General features: G+C 45.0%; 1 protein-coding gene across 8 annotated transcripts in view; it reads right to left on the bottom strand.

Moving 5' to 3' along the window:
* LOC108411889 overlaps positions 1-17,964 on the bottom strand; it is a 65,262-nt gene that overhangs the window by 30,025 nt on the left and 17,273 nt on the right. For 7 of the 8 annotated variants that reach the window (XM_037543657.1, XM_037543661.1, XM_037543663.1 and 4 more), the window contains 4 exons: positions 17,763-17,933; positions 17,443-17,616; positions 14,677-14,823; positions 1,171-3,219 (listed from right to left, as the gene is read on the bottom strand). In XM_037543657.1, the coding sequence (XP_037399554.1) occupies positions 1,171-3,219; positions 14,677-14,823; positions 17,443-17,616; positions 17,763-17,933 (2,541 nt within the window). The remainder of the gene's footprint in view (positions 1-1,170; positions 3,220-14,676; positions 14,824-17,442; positions 17,617-17,762; positions 17,934-17,964) is intronic. The other variant, XM_037543662.1, reaches the window with a different exon arrangement.

The raw sequence follows: 17,964 nt of genomic DNA, 5'->3' as shown, positions 1-17,964 counted from the left end.
AAATCAAGAATTATGTAATGAAGTCACATGGAAAGTGATGCTTTCCTAATTATTCCTGAGTTCTGCAAAGGGTTCTATCTGCATTTATTGGTGCTTCATCAGAGAAGATGAAAAAATATGTATTCCAAATATATTTAACAAATGTGTTTTTGCAGTGAATGAAAATGACCCAAAAATAAATTCATTTAATATATTTTTAAACTGCATTTATTTGTTATTTTTTTTTCTTTTGTGATTGTATGTAGTTTTAAACAAAACTAACAAATATAATAAAATACACACCACCTGAATGAACGGTACTGACTTCTGTGTTTTACACTGTATTCTGTATTAATGGTTGTATGTATACAGTAATTTACAGCACACACAAAATATATTTCAAATAAACTAAATATCAAATAAATGAACTGCGTTTTCACAGAGCATCACTACCTACAACACTTTTGCCCTGTTAAAGGTTTATTTGCTAATAATTGAAATGAAGATACTAGAATAGAAATTCATTTCTAAGGGATCTGAACAGTGAAGTCCTTTGGACAGGAACTGCGTCTATTTTCAAATGTACTGAATAAACACATTTACACACATTTACTTCTGTACGGTTCATTTCTGTCTGTACTTTAAATAAATGTCATTTAAAATCTATTTAGCTAATATGGTAAATATATTCTGAATTACATATTAGAGACTGGACTGTATTTTTACATATATAAATATATTTCCATGTATTTTTTCCATATTGGTGGAGCTTCTCATTAATATCACTGTGTTCTATTAGGCAAAGCTTTCTGTTTACCATACTGTATTTTTTAATTGATCTTATTGTTCTTGTGCTGAAAGTAAAAACCACAACCTTATTGATTTTTTCTATTTAGTTTATCTGTTAGATTTAAGACCGCAACTTAATTTTATGATTGAAATGTTAGATTTTCCCTGTTTTTAAAAGTGATGTTTCATCATATTGTAATTGGCTTATTCTTCACTTAAAGGTCAACTAAAAAAAAACATCACCTTATGCTTGTTTTTTACTTTAAGACTCCTAAATGTATTTACTATATAACCAAAACCTGCTATGTGGTCATTTGTTCTTTATCAGCCACCAAAATTCAAACATTAATAGAAGAGATATTCATTTACATTCATTCATTCATTCATTCATGCATCACTTACAGAGCCTTTCTGCAGTTGCTCACAGCTGGAACCAGTCTCCTGTAACCCTCCACTGATGTGTTGAACCTCTTTGGGCCCAGCTCATCCAGAACCTCGTCTGAGAACTGCAGCATGTAAGCTATTGCTGAGCAGTGAGCAGCAGAGAGTTTGGCTCCTGTGTTTTTCTGTGATTTTAGATACTCCTGAATCTCTCTGGAGAGAGACTGATCATTCACTTCAGTCAGGCAGAGGAACAGGTTGATGGATCTCTCAGTAGGAAGATCCTTTGTTTTTATTAGCTGTTTGATGTGTTGTACTGTTTTGCTGATGGTCTCTGAGCTGCTCTCTGTGTGCATCAATAGACCCTGTAAGAGTTTCTGATTGGACTCCAGTAAGATGCCCAGCAGAAAACGGAGGAAAAGATCCAGGTGCCCATTCTCACTCTCTAAGGCTTTACGTACTGCTCCTCTCAATAACGCCATCAATGAACTGCTCAAATGATGCAGGAGATCAGGGAATTCAGGGTCAAAACATGCTGCGTCTTCAGTGTCACTACTGGAGTCATCAGAATCAGACTGATAGTCATCAAAAATGTCACTGTCACTACTGGCATTAAAACCAAGCTGATATACTTCCATAGTGCCATCGTCACTTCCAGCATCATCATATTGCAAAAAAACCAACAATTCCTCCATGTTCTTGCTCACACAGCAGTGAAACACATAGAAAGCAGCCAGGAACTCCTGAAAGCTCAGATGCACAAAGCAGTAGACCTTCATCTGGTAAAGCACAGATTCCTCCTTAAAGATCTCAGTGCATATCCCAGAGTACACTGAGGCCTCATTGACATCAATGCCGCACTCTCTCAGGTCCTCTTCATAGAACATCACATTGCCCTTCATCAGCTGTTTGAAAGCCAGTTTAGCCAGTTTCAGAATCATCTCTCTGTTGGACTCCAGAAGTTTCACTGGATCACTCTTAACGTTTCCCTCATACTTCTCATTCTTCATATTGATCTGAGTCAGCAGGAAGTGTGTGTACATCTCAGTCAGAGTTTTGGGCATTTCTGTTTTACTCTGGTTTATCATCTGCTGAAGAACAGTGGCTGAGATCCAGCAGAAGACTGGAATGTGGCACATGATGTGGAGGCTCCTTGCTTTCTTAATGTGTGAGATGATTCTCTTGGCTTGGTCTTCATCACTGATTCTCTTCCTGAAGTACTCCTCCTTCTGTGGGTCACTGAATCCCTGAATTTCTGTCACACGGTTGATGTACTGAGGAGGGATCTGACTGGCTGCTGCTGGTCGAGTGGTTATCCAGATGTGAGCAGAGGGAAGCAGATCTCCTCTGATGAGGTTGGTCATCAACATCCCCACTGAGGAGGTCATTGTTATGTCAGATATTTTCTCACACTGTGAAAAGCTCAGTGGAATTCTGCTTTCATCCAGTCCATCAAAGATAAACACAACTTTGTATGAATCATATTTTTTTGGGTCCAGATCTTTAAGCTCAGGATGGAAATCAGACAGAAGTTTATGAAGACTGAACTGGTCATCTTTAATCAGATTCAGCTCCCGGAACGGAAGCACAAACATGAAATCTACATCCTGATTGGCTTTTCCTTCAGCCCAGTCCAGAATGAACTTCTGCACAGTGACAGTTTTCCCAATGCCAGCGACGCCTTTAGTCAGGACAGTTCGGAGCTGTTTTGGTTCTTCATCTTCTCTTCTTTCTTTTTCTCTGGCAGTATTAGCCATCACACCTCTATTGTTCTGTTCTTCCATTTCTCCTTTAGGATCTTCTACAGGTTTAAAGATGTCTAAGTAGCTGATTGGTGTGTCTTCTGATTGTTTCCTGAAAGTTTTCTCCATCTGTAGAACCTCATGTTCTTCATTCACTCCTTCACTCTCTCCCTCCACGATGTAGAGCTGTGTGTAAATCCTGTTCAGGAGGGTTTCGTTCTCTTGTGTTTTGATTCCATCAAATAAGCGTTCATATTTGTTCTTCATGCTGCTTTTGTGTTTCTCTATGATTCTTTGCAGGGCATCATCTCGATCATTCCTCCTCCACCTAAATGGAAATAAAGTAAAAAATGAAGGTCAATGTGACAGATATTATTCATAAATCAGGACAAACTTTTCACTGAACATCTCTCTTATCTGGTGTAGTAAACAATGAAACATAATCCAGTGCTTTAGTTCTATACACTGAACACGGGTCAGTGCCAGTTCCTCCAGTACTCAAATCAGGAGGCTTAAACATGGAGCTGCTGCTCTTCTCTGACAGACAGCTGGGCTTGTGGAACTCTGCTCTGGATTTCTGAAGCCTGATAAAGATGATGAGACAATATATCAAAGAGAAGCAGCTGTACAGTCCTCACGGTCATTGGCTCACCTGGTGCTTCACCTGGCTGATCAGAGGAAAACTAATGACACTGAATAACGACCCACATTGACGATGATAACAGGCTTTTATAATATTAGGGTGATGCAGTTTGTTGAGAGATAAAGTGCAAGACTGAGACTGAATGTGAGATGAAACAGTAAACAATGCTGAGCACTTAGAACTTTAAATTCTCAACAGCAACACCAGCAGTGAAGAATATGAGCTCTTTAAACATTTTTGTTGATATTTTGGAAATGGACAGCAACAAACAACAGTCATAATCAACATAAACATATCAGTGATATTTAGACCAACTGTAAAGACCTACAGACCAGCAGAAAAAGAAAAACACTGATCTAACAAGATCCAACTATCAACCTGGACCTGCACCTCAGACAGAACATTTACATAAAAACAACAGAAACTGCTCAACAGGGGAGGAATGAGAAAAGACCAGGACAAAATCTGGGAGACAGAACAGAGACAGAGGAACCCAACACACGAGACTGACTGACAAAGGGGTGAACTTCCTTTATGCTTCCTCTGTGAATCATTTGGAGAAGCTTTTTAAACGTTTTCAGCACTGCTAGACCTCAATCAGCACAGGTAGCAAGAACCTCTATCAGTTACAGATGGATACACTGCTGAAGCAGCACAGTGGACAGAGCCCTCCAGCACTATACAAAAAGAGTCAGAGCTCCGTCCTCCAGCACTATACAGAAAGAGTCAGAGCTCTGCCCTCCAGCACTATAAAGAAAGAGTCAGAGCTCCACCCTCCAGCACTATACAAAAAGAGTCAGAGCTCCGTCCTCCAGCACTATACAGAAAGAGTCAGAGCTCTGCCCTCCAGCACTATAAAGAAAGAGTCAGAGCTCCACACTCCAGCACTATACAGAAAGAGTCAGAGCTCCACACTCCAGCACTATACAGAAAGAGTCAGAGCTCTGCCCTCCAGCACTATACAGAAAGAGTCAGAGCTCCGCCCTCCAGCACTATACAGAAAGAGTCAGAGCTCTGCCCTCCAGCACTATACAGAAAGAGTCAGAGCTCTGCCCTCCAGCACTATACAGAAAGAGCAAGAGCTCCGCCCTCCAGCACTATACAGAAAGAGTCAGAGCTCTGCCCTCCAGCACTATACAGAAAGAGTCAGAGCTCCACCCTCCAGCACTATACAGAAAGAGTCAGAGCTCCGCCCTCCAGAACTATACAGAAAGAGTCAGAGCTCTGCCCTCCAGAACTATACAGAAAGAGTCAGAGCTCCGCCCTCCAGCACTATACAGAAAGAGTCAGAGCTCCGCCCTCCAGCACTATACAGAAAAAGTCAGAGCTCCGCCCTCCAGCACTATACAGAAAGAGTCAGAGCTCCGCCCTCCAGCACTATACAGAAAGAGTCAGAGCTCCGCCCTCCAGCACTATACAGAAAAAGTCAGAGCTCCGCCCTCCAGCACTATATAGAAAGAGCCAGAGCTCCGCCCTCCTTCACTACACAGAAAGAGTCAGAGCTCCGCCCTCCAGCACTATACAGAAAAAGTCAGAGCTCCGCCCTCCAGCACTATACAGAAAGAGTCAGAGCTCCGCCCTCCAGCACTATACAGAAAGAGTCAGAGCTCCGCCCTCCAGCACTATACAGAAAGAGTCAGAGCTCCGCCCTCCAGCACTATACAGAAAGAGCCAGAGCTCCGCCCTCCAGCACTATACAGAAAGAGTCAGAGCTCCCCCCTCCAGCACTATACAGAAAGAGCCAGAGCTCTGTCCTCCAGCACTATATAGAAAGAGTCAGAGATCCGCCCTCCAGCACTATACAGAAAGAGTCAGAGATCCGCCCTCCAGCACTATACAGAAAGAGTCAGAGCTCCGCCCTTCAGCACTATACAGAAAGAGCCAGAGCTCCGCCCTCCAGCACAATACAGAAAGAGCCAGAGCTCCGCCCTCCAGCACTATACAGAAAGAGTCAGAGCTCCGCCCTCCAGCACTATACAGAAAGAGCCAGAGCTCCGCCCTTCAGCACTATACAGAAAGAGCCAGAGCTCCGCCCTCCAGCACAATACAGAAAGAGCCAGAGCTCCGCCCTCCAGCACTATACAGAAAGAGTCAGAGCTCCGCCCTCCAGCACTATACAGAAAGAGCCAGAGCTCCGCCCTCCAGCACTATACAGAAAGAGTCAGAGCTCCATCCTCCAGCACTATACAGAAAGAGTCAGAGCTCCCCCCTCCAGCACTATACAGAAAGAGCCAGAGCTCTGTCCTCCAGCACTATATAGAAAGAGTCAGAGCTCCGCCCTCCACCACTATACAGAAAGAGTCAGAGCTTCTCCCTCCAGCACTATACAGAAAGAGCCAGAGCTCCGCCCTCCAGCACTATACAGAAAGAGTCAGAGCTTCTCCCTCCAGCACTATACAGAAAGAGCCAGAGCTCTGTCCTCCAGCACTATACAGAAAGAGTCAGAGCTTCTCCCTCCAGCACTATACAGAAAGAGCCAGAGCTCTGTCCTCCAGCACTATACAGAAAGAGTCAGAGCTCCGCCCTCCAGCACTATACAGAAAGAGTCAGAGCTCCGCCCTCCACCACTATACAGAAAGAGTCAGAGCTCCGCCCTCCAGCACTATACAGAAAGAGTCAGAGCTCCGCCCTTCAGCACTATACAGAAAGAGCCAGAGCTCCGCCCTCCAGCACTATACAGAAAGAGTCAGAGCTCCTCCCTCCAGCACTATACAGAAAGAGTCAGAGCTCCGCCCTCCAGCACTATACAGAAAGAGTCAGAGCTCCGCCCTCCAGCACTATACAGAAAGAGTCAGAGCTCTGCCCTTCAGCACTATACAGAAAGAGCCAGAGCTCCGCCCTCCAGCACTATACAGAAAGAGTCAGAGCTCCTCCCTCCAGCACTATACAGAAAGAGTCAGAGCTCCGCCCTCCAGCACTATACAGAAAGAGCCAGAGCTCCGCCCTCCAGCACTATACAGAAAGAGTCAGAGCTCCGCCCTCCACCACTATACAGAAAGAGTAAGAGCTCCGCCCTCCAGCACTATACAGAAAGAGCCAGAGCTCTGTCCTCCAGCACTATACAGAAAGAGTCAGAGCTCCCCCCTCCAGCACTATACAGAAAGAGTCAGAGCTCAGCCATCCAGCAATATACAGAAAGAGCCAGAGCTCCGCCCTTCAGCACTATACAGAAAGAGCCAGAGCTCCGCCCTCCAGCACTATACAGAAAGAGTCAGAGCTCCGCCCTCCAGCACTATACAGAAAGAGACAGAGCTCCGCCCTCCAGTACTATACAGAAAGAGCCAGAGCTCCGCCCTCCAGCACTATACAGAAAGAGCCAGAGCTCCGCCCTCCAGTACTATACAGAAAGAGCCAGAGCTCCGCCCTCCAGTACTATACAGAAAGAGCCAGAGCTCCGCCCTCCAGTACTATACAGAAAGAGACAGAGCTCCGCCCTCCAGTACTATACAGAAAGAGCCAGAGCTCCGCCCTCCAGCACTATACAGAAAGAGTCAGAGCTCCGCCCTCCAGCACTATACAGAAAGAGTCAGAGCTCCGCCCTCCAGCACTATACAGAAAGAGCCAGAGCTCCGCCCTCCAGAACTATACAGAAAGAGTCAGAGATCCGCCCTCCAGCACTATACAGAAAGAGTCAGAGCTCCGCCCTTCAGCACTATACAGAAAGAGCCAGAGCTCCGCCCTCCAGCACAATACAGAAAGAGCCAGAGCTCCGCCCTCCAGCACTATACAGAAAGAGTCAGAGCTCCGCCCTCCAGCACTATACAGAAAGAGCCAGAGCTCCGCCCTTCAGCACTATACAGAAAGAGCCAGAGCTCCGCCCTCCAGCACAATACAGAAAGAGCCAGAGCTCCGCCCTCCAGCACTATACAGAAAGAGTCAGAGCTCCGCCCTCCAGCACTATACAGAAAGAGCCAGAGCTCCGCCCTCCAGCACTATACAGAAAGAGTCAGAGCTCCATCCTCCAGCACTATACAGAAAGAGTCAGAGCTCCCCCCTCCAGCACTATACAGAAAGAGCCAGAGCTCTGTCCTCCAGCACTATATAGAAAGAGTCAGAGCTCCGCCCTCCACCACTATACAGAAAGAGTCAGAGCTTCTCCCTCCAGCACTATACAGAAAGAGCCAGAGCTCTGTCCTCCAGCACTATACAGAAAGAGTCAGAGCTTCTCCCTCCAGCACTATACAGAAAGAGCCAGAGCTCTGTCCTCCAGCACTATACAGAAAGAGTCAGAGCTCCGCCCTCCAGCACTATACAGAAAGAGTCAGAGCTCCGCCCTCCACCACTATACAGAAAGAGTCAGAGCTCCGCCCTCCAGCACTATACAGAAAGAGTCAGAGCTCCGCCCTCCAGCACTATACAGAAAGAGTCAGAGCTCCGCCCTCCAGCACTATACAGAAAGAGCCAGAGCTCCGCCCTCCAGAACTATACAGAAAGAGTCAGAGATCCGCCCTCCAGCACTATACAGAAAGAGTCAGAGCTCTGCCCTTCAGCACTATACAGAAAGAGCCAGAGCTCCGCCCTCCAGCACTATACAGAAAGAGTCAGAGCTCCGCCCTCCACCACTATACAGAAAGAGTAAGAGCTCCGCCCTCCAGCACTATACAGAAAGAGCCAGAGCTCTGTCCTCCAGCACTATACAGAAAGAGTCAGAGCTCCCCCCTCCAGCACTATACAGAAAGAGTCAGAGCTCAGCCATCCAGCAATATACAGAAAGAGCCAGAGCTCCGCCCTTCAGCACTATACAGAAAGAGCCAGAGCTCCGCCCTCCAGCACTATACAGAAAGAGTCAGAGCTCCGCCCTCCAGCACTATACAGAAAGAGACAGAGCTCCGCCCTCCAGTACTATACAGAAAGAGCCAGAGCTCCGCCCTCCAGCACTATACAGAAAGAGCCAGAGCTCCGCCCTCCAGTACTATACAGAAAGAGCCAGAGCTCCGCCCTCCAGTACTATACAGAAAGAGCCAGAGCTCCGCCCTCCAGTACTATACAGAAAGAGACAGAGCTCCGCCCTCCAGTACTATACAGAAAGAGCCAGAGCTCCGCCCTCCAGCACTATACAGAAAGAGTCAGAGCTCCGCCCTCCAGCACTATACAGAAAGAGTCAGAGCTCCGCCCTCCAGCACTATACAGAAAGAGCCAGAGCTCCGCCCTCCAGAACTATACAGAAAGAGTCAGAGATCCGCCCTCCAGCACTATACAGAAAGAGTCAGAGCTCTGCCCTTCAGCACTATACAGAAAGAGCCAGAGCTCCGCCCTCCAGCACTATACAGAAAGAGTCAGAGCTCCTCCCTCCAGCACTATACAGAAAGAGTCAGAGCTCCGCCCTCCAGCACTATACAGAAAGAGCCAGAGCTCCGCCCTCCAGCACTATACAGAAAGAGTCAGAGCTCCGCCCTCCAGCACTATACAGAAAGAGTCAGAGCTCTGCCCTTCAGCACTATACAGAAAGAGTCAGAGCTCCGCCCTCCAGCACTATACAGAAAGAGCCAGAGATCCGCCCTCCAGCACTATACAGAAAGAGTCAGAGCTACGCCCTCCAGCACTATACAGAAAGAGTCAGAGCTCCGCCCTCCAGCACTATACAGAAAGAGCCAGAGATCCGCCCTCCAGCACTATACAGAAAGAGTCAGAGCTCTGCCCTTCAGCACTATACAGAAAGAGTCAGAGCTCTGCCCTCCAGCACTATACAGATAGAGTCAGAGCTCTGCCCTCCAGCACTATACAGAAAGAGTCAGAGCTCCTCCCTCCAGCACTATACAGAAAGAGTCAGAGCTCCACCCTCCAGCACTATACAGAAAGAGCCCGAGCTCCGCCCTCCAGCACTATACAGAAAGAGTCCAGGTGACAATGGGAGAGCAAGACAAAGTGAAAGTTGTGCCAAGAGACCCAGAGAAAAGGATTGTGACAGCAGAGAGTGAGGAAGAAGGAAGGAGACAGTGGGAAAGTAGGAAAGAGTGAGAGAGAGTGAAGGAGTCAGCGGGAGACAGAGTGAAGGAGACAAATGGAGAGAGAGACAGTGAAGGAGATGGCTGGAGACTTGAATGTGAAGCTCTGTCAGGACTCTGAGAGACTCAGAGCTGCCAGTACAAATTCACAGTGTCACAGAAGAAAACTATAAAACTAACGTCAGCCTGGCTGGACATCTCAGAGATGTGCATTTTGGTCATTTCACCAAACTTTGTGATTGACATTCAAGCAAAGACACTGGGTGTGAACGGGCTTGTGTCCTCAGGAAGAACCTTCTTGACAATTTATCTTGCAAAATAAACTTGAAACATCACAAGCATGGAGAAGGCACATACGGGAGTCTGAGAAGTGCTGTGTACTGGCTATCGTGAAAAAGCTCACTCTGAGCCGAGCTAATATCACCAGAGCTAAGACACCATTCAGTAACAGAGAAATTGAGCGCTTGGTTTTTTCTGTGTTAGAATAAAGCCAAAGTTCATCAGCTACAAATATGATAACAACAGTGTTTAAATACTCACGAGTCAGCAGAAGATGAACTGATTTAAAGCCTTTTTCATATAAAGTCATTTAACTGCAGAGTACGTGACAATCTGAGTGAAAGCGTGAGTGATGGAGAGGAGAAATGAGCTGGGCTGAAGAGAAAGATGGAGAGACTACACAGCTATAGTGGGACTAATCTTCAGCCATGGGTCTTTACTATGATAGTTACCAGCCAAGGTGTAGAAACAGCCATTTATTTCTTTATTTTAACTCTTCATTTTAAGGAGTTCAGAATATTAGGAGGCTAAAAGACTGAAATCACATAGAAAAACACACAAGGAACAACCCAAATAACATAAATCAATAAATTTACTATGCGCATAAAATAATTTAATAACTATATTAGTGTAAAGCCAGACGAGAAGACGAGGACAGTTCAGTGTCTGTGAATCACATAAAAACGTGTGCTTGCTTTAAAGCAGACATTGATCTTCTACGTATAATTCATCTTCAGCTTCTCCAAAGTCAACCTCCATGTGTCCATCCTCAATGTGTGTGTCTCAGATACCAACATCACTCAATCATGGAGATGAACAGATGGAGCTGTAAAATGATTTCACATTGATGGCTGGTGTGAAGTGTAAACTGTAACAGTAAAAATCTACTGTTTGGTCACTGATCACCAACATACATACTCAGATGTACGCACTGCTCTAGACTCTGTTCTGGATTTCTGAGGCCTGGTAACGAGATACTGAGGCAATATATTAAATTTAGGATGTTTTTTACTGGCTTTCTGGAGAAATCTGTGGTGAGTTGGCATAGAATGAGAATTAACCAAACTGGAATACAGAAATGAAGATTTCAAATCAAAAGTTCAGTGACAGAAAAGCACATATCACAATAAAAAGCAATGCGTAGTGTGTCAATAAAATAGAGAGCACCACAAAAAATCCACAAATACACATTCGTCAGAAGTGTAGAGAGATTCTAAGAGTTCTGTGGGACACTAAAGAGAGGACTTGTGAGGACTTGGAAGAATGAGTGCAGAGATCTGAGAGACTTTCCTGTTTTTACCTAAACTTTTATTAAACGTGTGCTTAACTGGATTGGAGCTGTAGAAATACGTATAGAGATACATATATTGATACATTTACTATATGACATAAACAACTGACAAAGTAAGTTACAGTAAAATAATCCAGTAAAAACTGGAGAATCTCAAACAGTTTTTGGACAACTGTTTCTTGGAATATACGGTTTTTGCAAATCCGCAGATTTAGATGATCGACGATCTGACCACAACACCAACAATCTGACCACAACACCGACGATCTGAGCACAGCACCAACGATCTGACCACAACACCGACGATCTGACCACAGCACCAACGATCTGAGCACAGCACCAACGATCTGACCACAACACCGACGATCTGAGCACAGCACCAACGATCTGAGCACAGCACCAACGATCTGACCACAGCACCGACGATCTGACCACAACACCGACGATCTGAGCACAGCACCGACGATCTGACCACAACACCAACGATCTGACCACAACACCGACGATCTGAGCACAGCACCAACGATCTGACCACAACACCGACGATCTGACCACAGCACCAACGATCTGAGCACAGCACCAACGATCTGACCAGAACACCGACGATCTGAGCACAGCACCAACGATCTGACCACAACACCGACGATCTGACCACAGCACCAATGATCTGACCACAACACCGATGATCTGAGCACAGCACCAACGATCTGACCACAACACAGACGATCTGACCACAGCACCAACGATCTGAGCACAGCACCAACGATCTGACCACAGCACCAACGATCTGACCACAACACCGACGATCTGAGCACAGCACCAACGATCTGACCACAGCACCGGTCGAGGTGAGTTTGCTACATTCCATCAATAGCACACTGTCGTTACTCGAGTCAATGCACAAGGAGCTGCAAGATCTGCGGAAAAGCCTCGAATATAGTCAAGCTGAAATTGACACAATCAGAAATGAAAACGCCATCCTACACTCAACTGTACAGTCACTATCAGGACGAATGGACACAGTCCTAAAGGAAAACAAGAGTCTGAAATAAACTGTTGACATTCGGTGTCGCAGCATGCGGGATAAACTCATATTCACTGGAATAGAGCAGGAGAACGCCAATGACCCTGAAGGAAAAATAAAAAACTTAATGAAATCCGCTCTCAAGCTCCCTTCTGACCCCGTGTACACAATTACAGTCCACCAGGTTCACAGACTCGGTACTAAAAACAAATCCTCCACAAGACCAATAATAGCAAGGTTTGAGTAACTAGTCAAAAGCAGAGGCAAAGAACTAAAAGGAACACGCTGCAGCATGAACGATCAGTTTCCCAAGGAAATAAATGATCGAAGAAGAAAACTCATCCCTATAATGAAACAGCACAGAGGAGAAGGGCGACGAGCAAACATTATAGTGGACAAACTTTACATAGGAAACCAGCTGTATCGTGACTCTATTCTGAAGTAATGAGATTCATGTTGCAGAAGAAGAGAAATTTTTGAATTTCCTTACATTCAAGAGCCAAATCAGCACAAATGCACTGTAGATTTCCCGTGTGCACCTCTCTCGCATTCCTTCCCTTCACACTCCCAAACAAACTCTAACTAAATGTTACTTGTTCTTCACACACCGCTGGCCTCTGGAGATGTAGAAGCTGCTGCATATGCATAAGGTGATCAAACATTCACTCATTTAAACATTCCTTCATAGACTAATGTGTTTATTATCAGTTACCCACAGCATAAAACAACACCTGAAAAACCAACATGAACCTTTCAACATGAAAATAGTGTAAAACTGTACATATGATTTAGTCAAATAGGCAGTTAGGACTGGATATTAAAGAGGATATTAGTAAACGTTATTATTCAGTATAATAAACAGCGACAGTATTCAGATACACAGTTCCAGTACAACACGTTGTTCTTACAATCCTGTCTCTGAGGTCTACAAACAACTGCTTGGACTTCATGACTTGGTTTGTGCTCTGACATGTCCAGTCAACTATGGGACCATATATAGACAGGTGTGTGCTTTTCCATATCATGTCCAATCAACTGGATTTGCCACAGGTGGACTCCAATCAAGTTGTCAAAACAACTGAAGGATGATCAGTGGAAACAGGATGTACTGAGCTCAGTTTGGAGTGTCATGGCAAAAACTGTGAATACTTATGTACATGAGATTTTTTTTGTTTTTTATTTTTAATGTTTTTGTCCATGTGTGGCCTTTCCACCGTAACTTGGAAAGCTTGACTGGAGCAGTAGTGATACGCAGAGTGATACGTACACTATATGATACATCCACTGATACAGTAAGGTACAGTAAACAATCCTGTCCAGTAAAGGAAGATCTTTATGTTTAATGTCCCAGTTCAGTAACAGCTCTAAAGCTGCTTGTTGTCTTGATGTCTGGTCTAGACAGGTGGTATTGAGGGTCTTGGGGAGGTCATTGGTGATTCACACACCAACAAACTTGAAGCTGTTGACCCTCTCTATAGTTCCTCTGTTCTGCCTGAAGTCAGCAAACCTCTTTTGCCTCATCAACAATCAACAATAGATTGTTTACAACTCCCTCTACCTCCTCTCTGAATGCTGATTTGTCATTGTTACTAATGAGACCTGCTACTGCAGCATCATTAACTAACTCGGCAATGTGATTTGACCCATGTTTGCTGCACAGTCATGAGTCTGCAGTGTGGCTAACAGGCAACTGACCACACAGCCCTGGGAGAGATAGGCTCCAGCACCCCCCCATGACCCTGAGAGAGAAGCGGCTTGGAATATGTGTGTGTGTGTGTGTGAGTGCGTTATTTCATGATGACTGATGCAATTCATGATGATTGATGACTGGATCAATTTCTTTTGTCACATCCAGGATGATTGTTCCTTTGAAGCACTCCAGGTCAACTGCCTAGAGAAAGACGTCTTCAAGCTGGTCAGCATGAAAATGTCCTGGGATTCTCTGTGCATTGTTGCTCCTTGCCTCTCTGAAACCCCAGGACAGATTGGTCTCTTCCTGTGCTAAGAGCTGCTTTATCATCTGACCTAAAGTCAGCATTCTGGGTTGTCAGCAACACGTTCCTCTGCAGTCATCCACAGCTTTTATTTAGCCTATGTGGTGATGGTCTTGAAGAATATCACACCATCTATGAACTTGCTAATGTAACAGTTCATTAATGTTGTATATTTTTCCAAATCACTCATACACAGCAGCTAGACCTGTAGTTAAGAACCTTTGTCAAGTCCAAGACCATGACTAGTCGAGATTCTGTCAAGACACCAAAGTCACCTGCTGAAAACCTCAGGGGTGAGAAACATTCTGTGCTGAGTTCTGTGTTTTCTTCTCTGATTCCCTGCTCTGTGTCCTCCACTCTCATTTAGTGTAATAAGAGAAAGCTACATGCTGATGTTTCGGCAATGAAGATTGAAGAAAGTACTAAATGCAGGAATTCCAATAATGGAACACCAACAATTGTTTGTTTTTAAAAAATGCTGAGTGTTTTTCTTTTCTAAGGCTAAACTTTTTTTTTTCTTTTCATCATGAGATTTTTATCCATCATTTTGACCAATCTTTTCCACTGTACAGCATTTATCATTCAGAAACTGACACACAGAAAACTGACCTGCTCTTCAGTCCAGCACAGAGCTGCTCCACTCCTGAGTCCTGCAGGTCATTATTACTGAGGTCCAGCTCTTTCAGGGAGGAGTTTTCTGATAGAGCTGATTTCAGATTTTCACAAGCAGCTTCTCCAAGACTGCAGCCAGACAGTCTGCAAGTAGAGGATGAAGGAAACAATTCTTATTACACAGAGAAAGGACAAATTTACAAAGGAGCTAAAAACAAAAGGAGAGTTCAAAGGAGTTCAAACAACACAAATAACAACATATTCTCCAACATGTAAAATTACATTTGAATATTTAAATTATAATTATAAAAATTCATTTTGAGGATGAAAAAACCGATGTAATCTTCTTCTTCTTCTTATTTCCGCTGCTCCCTTTAAGGGTTGTCACACTGGTTCATCTGCCTCCATCTTGCCCTATCCACTGCCTCCTCTACTTTTACACCCACCATCTAAATGTCCACCTTCACTACATCCATAAATCTTCTCTGAGGTCTACCTCTTCTCCTTCTACCCGGCAGCTCCATCTCCAAAATTCTTTGACCAATATATCCACTATTCCTCCTCAACACATGTCCAAACCATCTCAACCTGGCCTCTCTGGCTTTATCTCCAAACTGCTCCACCTTCACTGTCCCTCTGATCTGCTCATTTCTAATCTTGTCCAGCCTTGTCACTCCCAACGAAAATCTCAGCATCTTCATCTCCGCCACCTCCAGCTCAGCCTCCTGTCTTTTAGACAGAGCCACAGTCTCCAAACCATACATCATAGCATGACGCACTACTGTCTTGTAGACCTTCCCTTTCACTCTTGCTGCTCTCCTTCTGTCACACATCAGCCCTGACATCCGTCTCCACCCACTCCATCCTGCCTGCACCCTCTTCTTCACCTCTTTTCTGCATTGTCCATTGCTCTGGATGGTTGACCCAAGATATTTGAAGTCATCCACCTTTAAGACCTCTACTCCTTGCATCTTCACCGTTCCACCTGCCTCCCTCTCATTCACACACATGTATTCCGTCTTGTCTCTACTGACCTTCATTCCTCTCCTCTCCAGTGCAAACCTCCACCTCTCCAGATTCTCTTCCACCTGCTCTCTACTCTCATCACAGATTACAATGTCATCTGCAAACATCATGGTCCATGGAGCCTCCTGCCTGACCTCATCTGTCAACCTGTCCATCACCATTGAAAACAAGAAGGAGCTCAAAGCTGATCCCTGATGTAACCCGACCTTCACCTTGAAACCATTAGTCACTACAACTGCACGCCTCACCACTGTCTCACTATCCTCATACATGTCCTGCACCACCCTAATATACTTTTCAGCTACACCTGACTTCCTCATACAGTACCACAGTTCCTGTCTTGGCACCCCATCATCTGCCTTCTCTAGATCCACAAAGACACAATGTAGCTCCTTCTGACCTTCTCTGTACTTCTCTACCAGCACTCTCAACGCAAAAATTGCATATGTGGTACTGAAACCAAACTGCTGCTCACTGATCTGGACCTCTCGCCTTAGCCTTGCTTCAACAACTCTTTCCCATACCTTCATGGTGTGGCTCATCAACTATATACCTCTGAAAAAATTGATGTTATAATAATTATGAAATCATTTAAATTCCTTTGTTTTAACTGTAGACAGTTCAATTAATACATATAAAAACTGAATTCATTTTAATTCAAAATGCTCCTTCCTGTAAAATGCATTGGGATTAGTTATAAACTCTTAATAGTGTGAACTGAATTTGGTTACGCTAAAACCCAATTCTTACAAATAAAAACATAATTTTAAATGTTAGAATTAGATTTTTACATTTAGAATTTCATGTATACCAGGATAAAAATAATTTATTTGTTTAAAATACACACACACACACACAGGCACACACACACACACACACACAGGCACACACACGCACATACACTTTCTAATCCGCTTCACAATGCCAGCTCCTAAAAAAGGTTCCAAGAGTAAAACTTTTACTAGGATCAACTTGTCGTCCTGGAATCCCTCGAGCAAAACATCAACCACCACTACTACAACATCATCATCAGGAACACGGACAAAAAAGAAGATAAAACAACTCCAAACACCCACCAGTAAGAGACCCCGACCACCCAGCTCACCGGGAGACACAGAGGACCCAGCTTCACCAGCCTGCAGCTCAGGGGTCAGTCCTGTCCTGCTGTCCATTAACAGTGAACTCTCAGCACTAGACGCGAGACTAGCCGTGGTTTAAATACTCCACACAGAATTCCAAGCAATCCGTAAAAGTTTAGAGTTCAGCCAGGAACAAATCCTGACTCTAACTAAAGAAAACAAAGCAGCACAGCTGACCGTCACAGAACTCACTGCCCAAATACCGGCCGTCATCACAGACAGCAAACTAATGAAAGAGGCAGTCTTGGACTTACAGACAGGCAGTATGAGAGACAACATCGTCTTCTCCGGCGTTCCTGAACACACAGCGGAAAACCCTGAAGATCTACTAAAGGACTTTACAGTCATTAAACCCCTCTCTCTCCCCCTCCTCTCTCTCCCTCCCTCTCCACCCCCCTCTCTCCCTCCCTCTCCACCCCCCCTCTCTCCCTCCCTCTCTCCCTCACTTTCCACCCCCCTCTCTCCCTCCCTCTCCACCCCCCCTCTCTCCCTCACTTTCCACCCCCCTCTCCACCCCCCCTCTCTCCCTCCCTCCCTCCCTCTCCACCCCCTCTCTCCCTCCCTCTCCACCCCCCCTCTCTCATTCATAAAAACTGACCTGAGTATCTGAAGTTTACAGTGTGAGCTCATCAGTCCAGCACAGAGCTGCTCCACTCCTGAGTCCTGCAGGTCATTATTACTGAGGTCCAGCTCTTTCAGGGAGGAGTTTTCTGATAGTAGAGCTGATTTCAGATTTTCACAAGCAGCTTCTCCAAGACTGCAGCCAGATAGTCTGCAAACAGAGAAAGAAGGAAATACATACTTATGACTTAAGGAGTTTAAACAACATGAATTTAACCTGTATGCAGCTCACTGGATGGTCAGAGAAAGAGATACAGTAGAATCTTAAAATGACAAAAAATAAATGAGAAAATGAACCTCAATATCTGGAGTTTACAGTTTGAGCTGGTCAGTCCAACAGAGAGCAGCTCCACTGAGTCCTGCAGGTTATTATTACTGAGGTCCAGCTCTTGCAGGGAGGAGTCTGCAGACGTCAGAGCCGAGCAGATGGTTTCACAGTGGCTCATTTCAAGATTACAGCCTGTTAGACTGCAAAGGAAGAGGAAACATCCCACAGTCA

Source organism: Pygocentrus nattereri, chromosome 12 (genome assembly GCF_015220715.1).
Source record: "Pygocentrus nattereri isolate fPygNat1 chromosome 12, fPygNat1.pri, whole genome shotgun sequence".
Classification (NCBI taxonomy): Eukaryota; Metazoa; Chordata; class Actinopteri; order Characiformes; family Serrasalmidae; genus Pygocentrus; species Pygocentrus nattereri.
This window is presented reverse-complemented; position numbering and strand designations above follow the sequence as displayed.